Genomic DNA, 14811 nt, shown 5'->3' with positions numbered 1-14811 from the left:
CAACATTTTCCCCAAAAAATATCTCAAAGTGGAATATTTAATGTGACGTAATTGGAGCCTTGAATACGTCAATAATTCATAATGACATTGATTTTGATTCATTATTATTTTTTAAAGAAAGAAACAGCCTGCATGGCAGCTTTGTGTTATTAGAGTAAACATTGCAACATTGTCTTGCTACATTTCACCTGTTTGCTCTCTTATACCATTTTTTATATTTTTAATTTTTTCCAATCGTATTTTTAAAATGTGCCGTGGGGCCGTTAAAAAATGACCTGCGGGCCGCAAATGGCAGCACTTTGGACACCCCTGATTTAGGTTAATGCATCTTTAATAACTATTTCAATAATATACAGCTCTCAAGGCTATCATTTCCTTACAGACGTGTTCGTCTGTGCCAGAGCTTATTCAATTTGTAGAAGTATCAATGCAAATTGGATCGCATTTCTGTCTTAAAATTGATTCGTTTAAAACAAGTACTGTATTTTCCGGACTATAGGGCACACTGGATTATAAGGTGGGTCTAGTCAGGTCTATTTTCATACAAAAGGCACACCGGATTACAGGACGCATTAAAGGGGGCAAATTTATTTTTATGTTTTTTCTAAATTGAAAACACTTCCTTGTGGTCTACATAATGTCACGGCATGGACTTTGGCGCAGTTTCCTGTGAAGATTGCTTTCCCAAGATGCAAACGAACTGGACCGGACATGGCGTGAAGGTAGATACATGATTTAATTATGACTATAAAGAGGTACAAACGAAAAGCGCGCACAAGGCGGAGATACAAACTTGACTATGTAACAAAAACTAGCACAAAGGCAAAACTATGGACGTGAAACAAATAAACACTTACTGTGACAAGAGCAGAACAAAAACGTACGTGGCATGGCATGAAGCATAAACTATGGAATAAGCAGGGCAAGATAATGACAATGTCGCCAGGACGACCAACAGAAAATGACCGGCTTAAATAATAGTGACATGATTGGCAACAGGTGCATGAGTCCAAACAAATGACAGGTGAAACTAATAAGTAACCATGGTGACCAAAACAATGGAGCGTAAACAGAAACTAAAAGAGTCCAAAAACCAAACAGAACATAGCCAAACAAAACATGATCACAAAGACATGACCCATAACATGAAAAGTTGTTTTTGCATAATATTGCGAAACAAAATGCCAGATAATATGTCCTACCTTATGCACACACCATAATAATACTTGTAATGTTCTATATTTTCAATGGAACATCTAATATGTTGGTGTTGTTTACTCGAGTCATATTGCCATCATATTGCAGTCTACACGTATCTCTTATGTGTGACTGCCATCTACTGGTCGTACTTATCATTTCACCATGTACCAATTAAAATAGCTTCGAGGTCGGTAAGCACAACCAGAATGATTCCGTACATTATAAGGCGCACTGTCGAGTTTTGAGAAAATGAAAGGATTTTAAGTGCGCCGTATAGTCCGAAAAATACAGTAAAAACATCATAAAGCATGGAGGCAGGCAAAGAAATATGTGGGTGCTGATTGCTGATAAAAAGGCTTTTATAGTCAATAGGGTCGAAAGTGGATGTTGTTGGGGCGAAGATCAGAGTGAGTGCGGTGTTAATGGGGATTGACAATGTTAGTGGAAACCCTTATACGTGGGTGGTGGCACTTCCTTTCAGAAGATTGTACAGATTGTGGTTATTAAGGATTTATCAATATGAGTTGTACACACTTTTTAGACATGTTGCAAAAAAGCGACAGTTGTGAACTGAAGTCATGTGTCATAAATATAAGTTGATAGTTAATTAGCAAATTAGGAAAAACACTGGTGTCTTACATTTACAGGTAATTAATAATCCTTTGTTTTGTTTTTAAATGCTTAAAAAATAGTAGTGGAAAGTGTTGTTAATTTACAAAACAATTTATTTTTCCCTCTCTGGCGTTCCAAACCAGTTAGGCAGTATATCTTATTTTGTTTATTTCCCATGTTTCATATACAGCGTTTCCCCTCCATCTAATTGATCGTGGCGCACCGCCACAGCAAAATAAAAGCCGACACACATTAAAAATTAAGGTTTTTACATGAAAACAAACTTTAAGTAATATGTTTAGGAATGGATATGCCGTATATGGTCGATTATGTGAGCGCTATTGGCCATAATACGTTTGAAAAATGTCCCAAATATTCTTCTATGCTTTATTTTGAAAAACGTGCATCTGAATCACCTGTCAGCATAAGCGCTAGTTGTCGATTGTGGGGGGACGGGGTGGGGGGGGGGGGGGGGGGGGTGCATGGTCGAAGCCAGCGGCAGGTGAGTCGATTGCCCAGCTGGGGCTTGTTATCTAATCACCTGTCACCCTTATTAGCAGCAGCCGGGACGAGACACGTTGTTGGGAGTTGGAGCAGAGCGAGACACATGCAGGAGAGCGGAGCGAAACACACGCACAGAGCCAGAAAGCAGAGATACGCCTAAAATATATATTGCTGAAAAGCAACCGAGACTTGTGTGTGGCAATAATAGACGTGATTCAAACTGTCTACCGGGGTCAAGAAGATCTGTCGGCATCAGAAGAACCCACCACAAGAGGGAAACCTCTAGAGCACTCGACAAAAGTAACAAGAGAAAACAAGTTCAGTAGAAAGGTATTTCAAGGTAATTCATGCAGTTCATGTTCAAGCCTGTGAAAATTACCCTAATTTTGACATTACTACCGACACTAACGTCTAGCTTTACGTCGTGTAAAGCTCGCCCTGTCTTGTGTCGTTATCGTTAATGAAAAGACAGTGTCACCATTACATTAGTTGTGACCCAAAGATGCAGAGACAGGAGACAATGTGTACGTAAGACAAGTATCTAATAATAGTGCAGCATGGGAGTGAACAGGAAGCATAAAGAGTCTAGATGTTGCAATATAATAACATGAGACTAATTGTTATGAGTGATATCATTTTCAGATCTACATGCAAACAGTGATTTTATTTAGAAGTTGTAATAATACCAACATTTTACGATAGTTACAGTTTGACCCTGTTATTTATATGTCATAATTCCCTATGGTAGAAATTGTTTAGCGTCCATTAGCATTCTTGTTCTGTAACCATGTACCATGTGGCTTGTCTAATCTTTAACGGGGTTGTGCTGAAAATAAAATGTTGTGCTTGTGCAATGACAATAAAGATCATTCCATTGCATTCCAGAGGTTGAACGGCATGTTTCCACCTCTAATGTCTTTGTGCGTCACTCCCTCATTGCCATTTCCAGATAATTCTGTGGCCGTGACACAGCAGCAATCAATCCCAAGTGTGGCGGTGCATGTAGTAACTATCCAACGCTCATCTATCTAATTCGCCAAACAAATGTCAATTTCACATGAGCTGCCAAATGCACTGCAGACAAGTATTGAACTTGTGACAGGGGAACGTGGCGAGGTCTTTTTTGACCATTCTAAATTTGGCAAAGGCCAGACAGTGACATTACACCAGCCAGCCAGTCAGGACTCTGGGGAGGCCATGTTAAATACCAACTTCATAGAGCACAAATGGCAGTGGTGTTTTTTTTAATTCTGCCTATCGTTCACAATCATTATGACGGATAAAAATACACATCCTTTTTTTTAAATGTATTTTAAAGATTCTATAAAACGCTTGGAAGATGCGACTAATGGGAGTCACCATTGTAGTCTTTAAAGCCATCGAAAACAACTTATAAACCCTCCATCTACGTTTGATACACAGTCGTGGTCAAAAGTGTACATACACTTGTAAAGAACATAATGTCATGGCTGTCTCGAGTTTCCAATAATTTCAACAACTCTTTTTTTGTTTTTGTTTCAATTTTTGTTTCATCTGACATCACATGGACAAAGATAAGACCTTCTGGAGGAAAGTTCTGTCGTCAGATGAAACAAAAATTGAGCTGTTTGGCCACAATACCCAGCAATATGTTTGGAGGAGAAAATGTGAGGCCTTTAATCCCAGGAACACCCCACCTACCGTCAAGCATGGTGGTGGTAGTATTATGCTCTAGGTCTGTTTTGCCGCCAATGGAACTGGTGCTTTACAGAGAGTAAATGGGACAATGAAAAAGGAGGATTACCTCCAAATTCTTCAGGACAACCTAACATCATCAGCCCGGAGGTTGGGTCTTAATAATCACAAACACACGTCAAAAGTGGTAAAGGAATGGCTAAATCAGACTAGAATTAAGGTTTTAGAATGGCCTTCCCAAAGTCCTGACTTAAACGTGTGGACAATGTTGAAGAAACAAGTCCATGTCAGAAAACCAACAAATTTAGTTTAGAACTGCACCAAGTCAAGAGGTGTGGTCAAAAATTCAACCAGAAGCTTGCCAGAAGCTTGTGGATGGTTACCAAAAGTGCCTTATTGCAGTGAAACTTGCCAAGGGACATGTAAGCAAATATTAACATTGCTGTATGTATACTTTTGACCCAGCAGACTTGCTCACATTTTCAGTAGACCCATAATAAAGTCATAAAAGAACCAAACTTCATGAATATTTTTTGTGACCAACAAGTATGTGCTCCAATCACTCTATCATAAAAAAATAAGAGTTGTAAAAATTATTGGAAACTCAAGACAGCCATGACATGATGTTCCTTACAAGTGTATGTAAACTTTTGACCATGACTGTTTATAATGTAGTAACAGACACGTTCATAACAAAATGTAAAATGTAAAATATTAACAGTTTTTTGATCATTTTAATCACTGATTTTTTCAGCGCATTGATTACCGTTTCCATAGCAGCACACGTCCGACTACTGGCAACAAATGTGTGTTCCTACTTCCGGAAACAAACACGTGTGTTGTAGTCATGGCAGACTTGGCATTAGGCAACGAAGATGACTATTTTTGGACAAATGAGGATTCACAATCTTATCTTTTTGAAGCTGAATATACTGAAGATGAACTACTCCTTCTAGAAGCCAGCATGTGGGAAGAGCGAGACATTGGAGTACAAAGAATGCAGACGGAAATTCCGGGGGCAAGGTCCAGATAAGGAAAATGATTTATTCCTCATAAATCACACAGGGTACAAACAAAAGAGACACGTGCGGATTGCACGGGCAACTTAGGCAAAACTTAGCAGAAGAATCAAAAATGTAACAAGCATAGGAACTAGATGCAAGGTACACCAACGTAACTGTTGCATAAAGCAAACCAGGAAGCCCGACTGAGTGTGGCGAACAGCGGGAATAAGTAGATCTGATTAGTGCCCAGGAGCAGGTGAGCGTCCTCAACACTAATCAGAGGCAGGTGAAAACAATCTGCAGTCATGGCAACTTAAACAAAAACCCAGGGGTGATCCAAAAAGGAACTGAGGGAATCGAAAACTAAACAGACATGATCCGGGCAGCGGATCATGACACAGAGGTGAAAGTGACTCGAAGCTGCAAAATGTGGAATTTGAAGCCATGCTATTTCAGCATAAATGGAGTGCTTAACCAAATAAGCACAACTGTCCGTCGAGTGAGTCACACTTTACAGCTCGGTTGGTAGAGTGGCCGTGCCAGCAACTTGAGGGTTCCAGGTTCGATTCCCGCTTCCGCCATCTTAGTCACTGCCGTTGTGTCCTTGGGCAAGACACTTTACCCACCTGCACCCAGTGCCACCCACACTGGTTTAAATGTAACTTAGATATTGGGTTTCACTATGTAAAAGCGCTTTGAGTCACTAGAGAAAAGCGCTATATAAATATAATTCACTTCACTTCACTTCACATTGATCACGATACATGCAGCACGTCATGCGTGTATCATGACGGACAGCACATGCTGTCTGGCTAGCTGTGCACAAACAACACATGAAATGTGGGCGAATACTTTACAGATACTGTAATATGATCGTTTGTGTTTTACAGTCAGTAAGATTAGTGTCTGATCGGATCGTGTCGTGCGTTACGAACTTAAACGTGATTCGGGTGCTGACGTAGAAGCTCTACGTAGTTAGCTTTTACGACTAATACCGAAGCACGCCGATGTGTTACTATGATAGAAAATAGTTCCCCGGTGTTGCTACAGTTTGGTTATTATACAGGCTACGGAATGTAAATTAGGTATTGTTGACGTTTTTGTATGCATTTTAAAGGGATTTTGAGGTACATCTGATTGCTCCCATTAGCTGCATTGCTAGCCACCAAGAACGAGCTGATTTTTATGTTAGAATGCAAAAAAAACACTGTTTGTCTTCCTGTCTCTCATAAGGATTGTGAACGATTTAACCCTTGTGTAATGTTCATATTATTGTTACTCAGCCAGCGTTTGTGGGTCTAATGGACCCGTTACATTTTGTGGCTTTTAATGCCTCACAATCAAACACTTTTATATTAAAATACTGAACAGATGTTTACCTAATCCCAATAAACATCTGTGCAGTATTTTAACAAAAGTGTTTGATTGTGAGGCATTAAAAGCCACCAAATGCAACGGGTCCATCAGACCCACAAACGCTGGCTGAGTAACAGCAATATGAACGTTGCACGGAAAATTTCCCTGCCAGTTTCTGCATCCCACAGGGATTCTTCTTTCGTGTTTCTGCACCTTCGGTTCCCACACAAGGTTGCAACATTGTTTGTCAACACTGTCTGCTCTCATTTTCTCGCACATTTGACCTTCTGATGTTCTGTGTACCTACACTCTGTCCTCCTCCTGTCTAGGCCTGCGGTGTGTGTGTGTGTGTGGATGTGTGTGTGTGGTACACAGAACATAAATTTCCACACTTCTATTAGCCCCGGGTCCAGTGGACCTGGACATGTTATATGTAATATAAATGTGTAGGGGGGTGTATGGTGTGTGGTCCTTAAATAAGTATTCTGATATATCTTCTTCACAGAAAATGAGCCAAAGTCAGTGAGTCTCAGTTTGAAAAAAATAATTAATTGTATAATTTTTCTTTTAATATTAAATGAAAACGGGTCTGTGACATCAAAAAGTGCAGATCCCATTTAAGTTTATTCGGAACACGCATACAGTTAGATATACTGTAAGACAGCAAACACTCTATGCATGGCATTGGAAGAGAATAGAAAAACAGCCCCACTGCTTAATTATCCATCAATAATGCAGCTGTAAAAAGAAAAAAAGAATACACCAACAGTGCATTGAAGAGCAGACTTTGGTTGGCACATTTTTTTTTTAACAATCCAAATAAAGACTGATGTGATCAAAGATGTGTGGATGCCATGAACTATGGGTGTTGTTTTGAAAAACAATGTTTGTGGTGTTAAGCCAAATAAGCAAAACAAGACGCTGGCAAGGAAACAAACACACAAAAAAATATGCCAAAGTTATATTAAAGTAAGACATGTTGACAATGCTGGATGATAGAGTTCCTGATTAAGGTTTGCACCCATGGATGGAGAAAAAAATGGCCTCAGCTATGGAAGAGACGATAATGATCTCTTGTATATTCACATGGCTTTTCTTACCTAAACTCCATGTTTTTATAATTGCCAAAAACTATTTGCACCGGATATTTTTTAAACATTTTAAAACGCTTAAAGCTACTTCATTTACAACTAAAAAAAAAAAACACCACTTCATTAAAAAGATAGAAAGTACTCTTTAACTCCTACTGTAGCGGCACTTCGGCTCAAAAAAATAGTCCCATGTTTTATGTATGGGCTGAGTTAATGTTCCAACGGTCTTATAATATCCACATGAGGATCGTAAGGCTTTTGCATTATTAATGCCCCCCTAACCTGAAAACAACTCCACCATGGTGAAAGAAAACGAGCCACTGTATGAGAATAAGACACTCGCAATCGTCTGAGGAAATGACCAGAAAAAACACAAATGCTAATTGTGTTAGCATAAGCCAGCAGGTGGAACTTGTTGATTCACCCCGAAAGGTTGCATAAAAAGCTGCGTATGACTCCTTCAGGCTACGTTCAAAGATTTGTGTCAAAAGACACAACACATACAAGATCAACAGATTCTATTCCAGAATGTCCTCTTACAGAAACCATCAGCATTGGATATATATTGTAGACTTTCATCGCTTTGTTCACAAATAAATAATGAATAATCATTGAAAATAGTATATATTGATACTGGGATTCAAAACTAAATACATTGAAATAATAAAGTTCAATAGAGAGAACTTAGGCAGACTGGGTGACACTACTGTAAAAGGAAGTGTATCTGAGAACATGAACCTAAATGCACACATTATGGAGAGACCACACGAGTGTTTACAGTACCACTTAGGCTCGTACAAGTGGTAGAAAATTAATTATCACGTCGTTTCATAGCTGGTTTTGAGAGAAGACAAGCATGTTCGGCAGCGCACAACCACGGAGTACTTACAAGCAGACAAAGTGTGTAGACAGAAAAGGGAGAACGGACGCATTTTGGCTTAAAAAGTAAAGATAAAACTGAAGTTAGAACACTGAAACACCCTCAGGAAGAGGTGCTTTAAGACATGGCTAGCTAGCTAGCGGCTAACGTCCATCCGCCGTCTGCGGTGTTTTAGCTATTTCTAAATCACTAATCCTCGCCTCCATGGCGACAAAGAAAGTGAGTTCCTTACAAGTACCATTATCACTGCAGGACGAGGAATAGCTAAACATGCTTCAGTACACACCGTAGCACACCGGCGTCAAAATGTAAACAAACGCCAATGCTAATTTTTTGGCATCACAACAGCTTCCTTCGTTTTAAAAAAAATTCATATTATGTTTATAAACTCAGGAACTTTGAATATGACCAATGTATGATCTTGTAACGACTTGGTATCTGATTGATACCCAAATTTGTGGTATCATCCAAAACTGATGTAAAGTATCAAACAACAGAAGAATAAGTGATTATTACATTTGAACAGAAGTGTAAATAGAACATGTAAAAAGGGAAAGTAAGCAGATATTAACAGTAAATGAACAAGTAGATTAATAATTAATTTTCTACCACTTGTCCTTAATAATTTTGACAACACTAGTACTACTAATTATTTCCACATAACAAAAGATCATCTTAAATATTGCGCAGGAAACACACAATACACAACACTTGAATCCATCCCTGGCACAGAACATTGCAAAGAGAAGGAACTCTAATCATCTCTAATGCAGCACTACACTCAGACTCAAAATGTTAAGTCACTTGATGTAAACAACGTTGTGGAGTGGCCACATGTGAATCTAATGGACCACTAATCATCTCCACATAACACGAGATCATCTTAAATATTGCGCAGGAAACATACAATTAAACGCAATCCGTTTAATTTATTTTTAGGCACACCACATTGTGGACTGACCACAGGAGAGTCTTTAAGTACCGGTAGAATGGAAACACAAGTTGGTGCTATATTGAAGCTTATATCTGATTTATGACACCAAAATACTTCCACAGTTTGCAAATACATAGATATAATCGAAATAGCATTAATCTCACAGAGCCATTTTGAGAGAGAATGAGGAAGCCAGTCACGTGGTCCGTGACGCAGAGTTAGGAACCACAGATCTTTTCCCCATCAACAACAATGCTAATCAAGCAGACTTTGTGAGATGTATGATCCAAAACCTTATATTTTTTAGAGGATGAGCACAAAGAGAATGAGCAATACGTTTTAGAATGCTAGCGCTACACGGATGCAGCTTTATTGTAACACTATAGCCTCAGCAGCATTGCATTGCATTGCTAGGTGCTAAACATACAAACTAATCATAATAAAACAAACACAATCCTCACAAAGGGTTAAAATAAAGTTACCGCAACTCCATCTTTTTGTGTCTTTGGGGGACGTCAAAGTCCACCAGCCTCTCTGTTCATGGCCACATTTGTCCACTATCAGATGAGAGATGCATTAATTATAATCTAGAATGTACTTTTAACAATTAGTGTGTCAACAATAGCAGTGTAAAATAGCATTAACTAACAGCTATCAATGCACCGCTAAAATAGTCCGTCTGCGTTAGCACTTATAATAACAATATCACTCATATTTGGTTAGTTTTCAGGTCATGACGTGTAAATGGAGTATTGTTGGCAGTTCCTCAATGTTTTTAGAGTGTTTAATGGGCGCAATAGTGGACCCTCGATGTGTTGACTCAATTGTTGGCTATTTATTTACGATTTTGAATGCATAAAAAAGCCAAGCATATGTGTTCTGGTCTTACATAAAAAGTGTGAATGATAAACAGCACATCTCTTTCGAATTTTTGCGTATTGCCAGTATGACTGATCTGATATGGTCAGAGTGCAGAAGCGTTACTACAGTGTCATAAAATCTACGGAAATATCCTAAGACATTCGGAGCAGAATATTCAAATTGGCCGACTGAATTTCTGGCATTTTATGTTGTTTAGACGGTATTTTCACATACTTTGCGGACTGTAAATTCAATTAGATCTGGTTTAATGGATACAATAAAGAACAATTAAGCATATAAAGTCAACTTGTTTTTCCACTTGAAGGACCAATTATTTCCACATAGCATTGGATCATCTCCAATACAGCACAGGCAACCTCGCAAAGACTCAAAACTTTAAGTCATCTGAGGCACACACCATTGTGGAGTGACAACATGAGAGGCTACATGAAGAGTAATCATCTCCATATAACATGAAACCATCATAAATATTGTGCAGGGAACATATGCTAATACTAAACACTTCAATTCATCTGAGGCACACAACACTGTGGAGTGACCAAATGAGAGTCAAAGGGACCACTAATCATCTCCACATACAGTCGTGGTCAAAAGTTTACATACACTTGTGAAGGACATAATGTCATGGCTGTCTTGCGTTTCCAATCAGTTGTACAACTCTTATTTTCTTGTGATAGAGTGATTGGAGCACATACTTGTTGGTCACAAAAAACATTCATGAAGTTTGGTTCTTTTATGAATTTATTATGGGTCTACTGAAAATGTGAGCAAATCTGCTGGGTCAAAAGTATACATCAGGGGTGTCCAAAGTGCGGCCCGGGGGCCATTTGCGGCCCGCAGCTAATTGTTTACCAGCCCGCCACACATTCTGCAAAAATGTATGATATTGCAAAAATTTAAAAAAACATTTAAAAAAAGTGGAATGAGGTGAAATCTAACAAGAAAAACTTGCAATGTTGACACAAAGCTGCCATGCAGGTTGTTTTTTTTCTTTTGTCTTTGTTTATTTTTCTTTTTTTTTGCCATTGCAAAAAAAAAAAAAAAAAAGACTAAAAATCTATGTTATAATGAATTATTACTTAAAAAAATATCACTTTAAAATGTTTTATGTGGAAAAAATATTGCATATATTGTGTGGTTGCCATATAAAAACATCAAAGTTTTATTTGACAAAAGAGCATAAAACAAACAAAATAATGCTTCAAACGTAAAATCGACAGATATATCTGAAGTTGATCTCGTAATTTAAGTGTTAAAAGTGAAAAAAAAAACTAATAAAAATGTATCACTTTATGAGTGGAGGATCCCAAATATATTCAGTAGGATTTTATTTAACTTTTCACTGTGATTACTCAAAAATATTAAAGAATTAAAATCAATGGTGTCCTGCATTATTGATCTTTTAAGGCTCTAATTACTAAATACTGCATATTTCAGTTTTACTATAAAAAACAAAGTTGTCTTTGACAGAAAACCTTTTTTTTTTTTTTACTTTATATCAACCTCAAGTTGATATAGAGATTTACTGTAAGCGTTAAATTTAAAAAAAATTATAATAATTTGACTTATTTTTAACAGTTTAATGACTGAAACCCTTTATAGTCCCCGGGAGCCCTAAAGATTAAAAAAAAAAAAATCCATATATTTTGTTAAGGTTTGAAAATGAAAAATATCAAACTGGCCCGTGCATGCTTAAATTTTTCCGTATATGGCCCTCAGTGGAAAAAGTTTGGACACCCCTCGTATACATACAGCAATATTAATATTGTGGCCAAACAGCTCAATTTTTGTTTCATCTGACCACAGAACTCTCCTCCAGAAGGTCTTATCTTTGTCCATGTGATGTCACATGAAACACAAATGTATTTGTTTTGGTCACAATACCCAGCAATATGTTAGGAGGACAAAAGGTCAGGCCTTTAATCCCAGGAACACCATCCCTACCGTCAAGCATGGTGGTGGTAGTGTTATGCTCTGGGCCTGTTTTGCTGCCAATGGAACTGGTGCTTTACAGAGAGTAAATGGGACCATGAAAAAGGAGGATTACCTCCAAATTCTTCAGGACAACCTAAAATCATCAGTCCGGAGGTTGGGTCTTGGGCACAGTTGGGTGTTCCAACAGGACAATGACCCCAAACACACGTCAAAAGTGGTAAAGGAATGGCTAAATCAGGCTAGAATGAAGGTTTTAGAATGGCCTTCCCAAAGTCCTGACTTAAACGTGTGGACAATGCTGAAGAAACAAGTCTGTGTCAGAAAACCAACAAATTTAGCTGAACGGCACCAATTTTGTCAAGAGGAGTGGTCAAAAATTCAAGCAGAAGCTTGTGGATGGCTACCAAAAGCGCCTTATTGCAGTGAAACTTGCCAAGGGACATGTAACCAAATATTAACATTGCTGTATGTACACTTTTGACCCAGCACATTTGCTCACATTTTCAGTAGACCCATAACAAATTCATAAAAGAACCAAACTTCATGAATGTTTTTTTTGTGACAAACAAGTATGTGCTCCAATCACTCTATCACAAACAAAATAAGAGTTGTAGAAATGATTGGAAACTCAAGACAGCCATGACATTATGTTCTTTACAAGTGTATGTCAACTTTTGACCACGACTGTAATACAAGATCAGCTTAAATATTGCGCAGGTAACAGGCTAATAGAACACTTTAATTCATTTTAGGCACACAACATTGTGGAGTGACCACATAAGTGTTTTAAGGCAGTGGTCCCCAACCCTTTTGTAGCTGCGGACCGGTCAACGCTTGAAAATTTGTCCCACTGACCGGGGGGGGGGGGGGGGGGGGGGTCATTTAATTTATTTTTTTTCATAACGAAATACAATCATGTGTGCTTACGGACTGTATCCCTGCAGACTGTATTGATCTATATTGATATATAATGTATATATTGTGTGTTTTATGTTGTTTTAAAAAATAAAAAAAAATACTTTTTTTTTTTTGGGGGTTGGGGACCACTGTTTTAAGGAACACTGATCATCTCCACATAACATGGGAGTATCTTTAATGCAGCACAGGGAAACTACGCTAAGACTCAAAACTCGTAGTCAGTTGAGACACACAACATTGTGGCACGCCCACGCAAGAATCTAGCCTTGAGATTTTGACCTACCTATTCTGAAGGAGAGCGGGCCACCAGAGGTGCTTGTCACCCACATGGCGAAAAAGAGCAGAAGCGCCCAGACTGTGAGCATCTTCTATAACTCCTCATGGGTCCTGCCCTGGGGTTGCCCCTGTCACAGCCACCTGAAACACACAAAGTACAGGAAACTGAAATGCGACAAACACAGCGAGCAGGAGCAGGCATTTTATTTAGAGTCAAGATGGTTCCAAGTCTTCCAATTAAGCTGTTGGAAGCAACGTGTCAATGGATTTCAAACTCTCCGTTAAAAAACAGGTAATGTTCTCTTTAAAGATCATGTTTTTTATTTAATGCAGGGAAGCTATTTGTGAGACTCCTGAAAAAAAACGAAAGCTGAGACCTGCTGGATGACTTTCCTTTAACCATCTCTGCTTGGCTTGTGGGACAAGTTCAACCTTATTTTAATGTTTGAATGGAAATAACTGTTGATACACGCCATAGACCCATGACTTGAACAGCACATTGAACATTAGACCAATAGTCATTTAGTGCCGCCCTAGTGGCTCCCTGGAGCATTTTTAAAAAATGATTGAAAATGGAAAAAAAAATGGTGTAAAAATATTTTTTTTTTGTTTCAGTATGTTTTTTGTTTGAGGACAAACATGACACAAACCTTCCCAATTGTTAAAAGGTCCACTGTTTAATATGTTTAATATGAGTATTTGGTGAACATCGTTTTGTCCTACTAAGTTTGGCGGTTCTTGAACTCACCATAGTGTGACGCAACAGTTTGTTTACATGTAAAATCTTCCACTTCTTCTTTGTCTCATTTTGTCCACCAAAAGTTCCATGCTGTGCATGAATGCACAAAGGTGACCTTTGTTGATGTTAATCAGGCTATTTAGGCTAGCTGTATGTACATATTGCATCATTATGCCTTATTTGTAGGTATACTTGAGCTCATTTAATTTAATTTACTTTTATCCTCTTTGTATATAATTTAATTTTGCATGTCTCATGACACATTATCTGTATGTAATATTGGCAAATACACTATATTGCCAAACGTGTTTGGCCACCTGCCTTGACTCACATATAAACTTGAAGTGCCACCCCATTCCTAACCCATAGGGTTCTATATGATGTGGGTCCACCTTTTGCAGCTATTACAGCTTCAACTCTTCTGGGAAGGTTGTCCACAAGATTGCAGAGTGTGTTTATAGGAATTTTCGACCATTCTTCCAAAAGCGCATTGGTTAGGTCACACACTGATGTTGGTCGAGAAGGCCTGGCTCACAGTCTCCGTTCTAATTCATCCCAAAGGTGTTCTATCGGATTCAGTTCAGGACTCTGTGCAGGCCAGTCAAGGTCATCCACACCAGACTATGTCATCCATGTCTTTATGGACCTTGTCATGTTGGAAGAGGAAGGGGCCCGCTCCAAACTGTTCCCACAAGGTTGGGAGCATGGAATTGTCCAAAATGTTTTGGTATCCTAGAGCATTCAAAGTTCCTTTCACTGAAACTAAGGGGCCAAGCCCAGCTCCTGAAAAACAACCCCACACCATA

General features: G+C 38.6%; 1 protein-coding gene across 2 annotated transcripts in view; it reads right to left on the bottom strand.

The window, feature by feature from the left end:
• grik4 (glutamate receptor, ionotropic, kainate 4) overlaps positions 1 to 14811 on the bottom strand; it is a 1090788-nt gene that overhangs the window by 630148 nt on the left and 445829 nt on the right. For both annotated transcript variants that reach the window (XM_062060216.1, XM_062060217.1), the window contains one exon: positions 13274 to 13407. In XM_062060216.1, coding sequence (XP_061916200.1) covers positions 13274 to 13355 — 82 coding nt within the window. In that variant the 5' untranslated portion in view covers positions 13356 to 13407. The remainder of the gene's footprint in view (positions 1 to 13273; positions 13408 to 14811) is intronic.

This window comes from Entelurus aequoreus, linkage group LG10 (genome assembly GCF_033978785.1).
Source record: "Entelurus aequoreus isolate RoL-2023_Sb linkage group LG10, RoL_Eaeq_v1.1, whole genome shotgun sequence".
Taxonomy (NCBI): domain Eukaryota; kingdom Metazoa; phylum Chordata; class Actinopteri; order Syngnathiformes; family Syngnathidae; genus Entelurus; species Entelurus aequoreus.
This window is presented reverse-complemented; position numbering and strand designations above follow the sequence as displayed.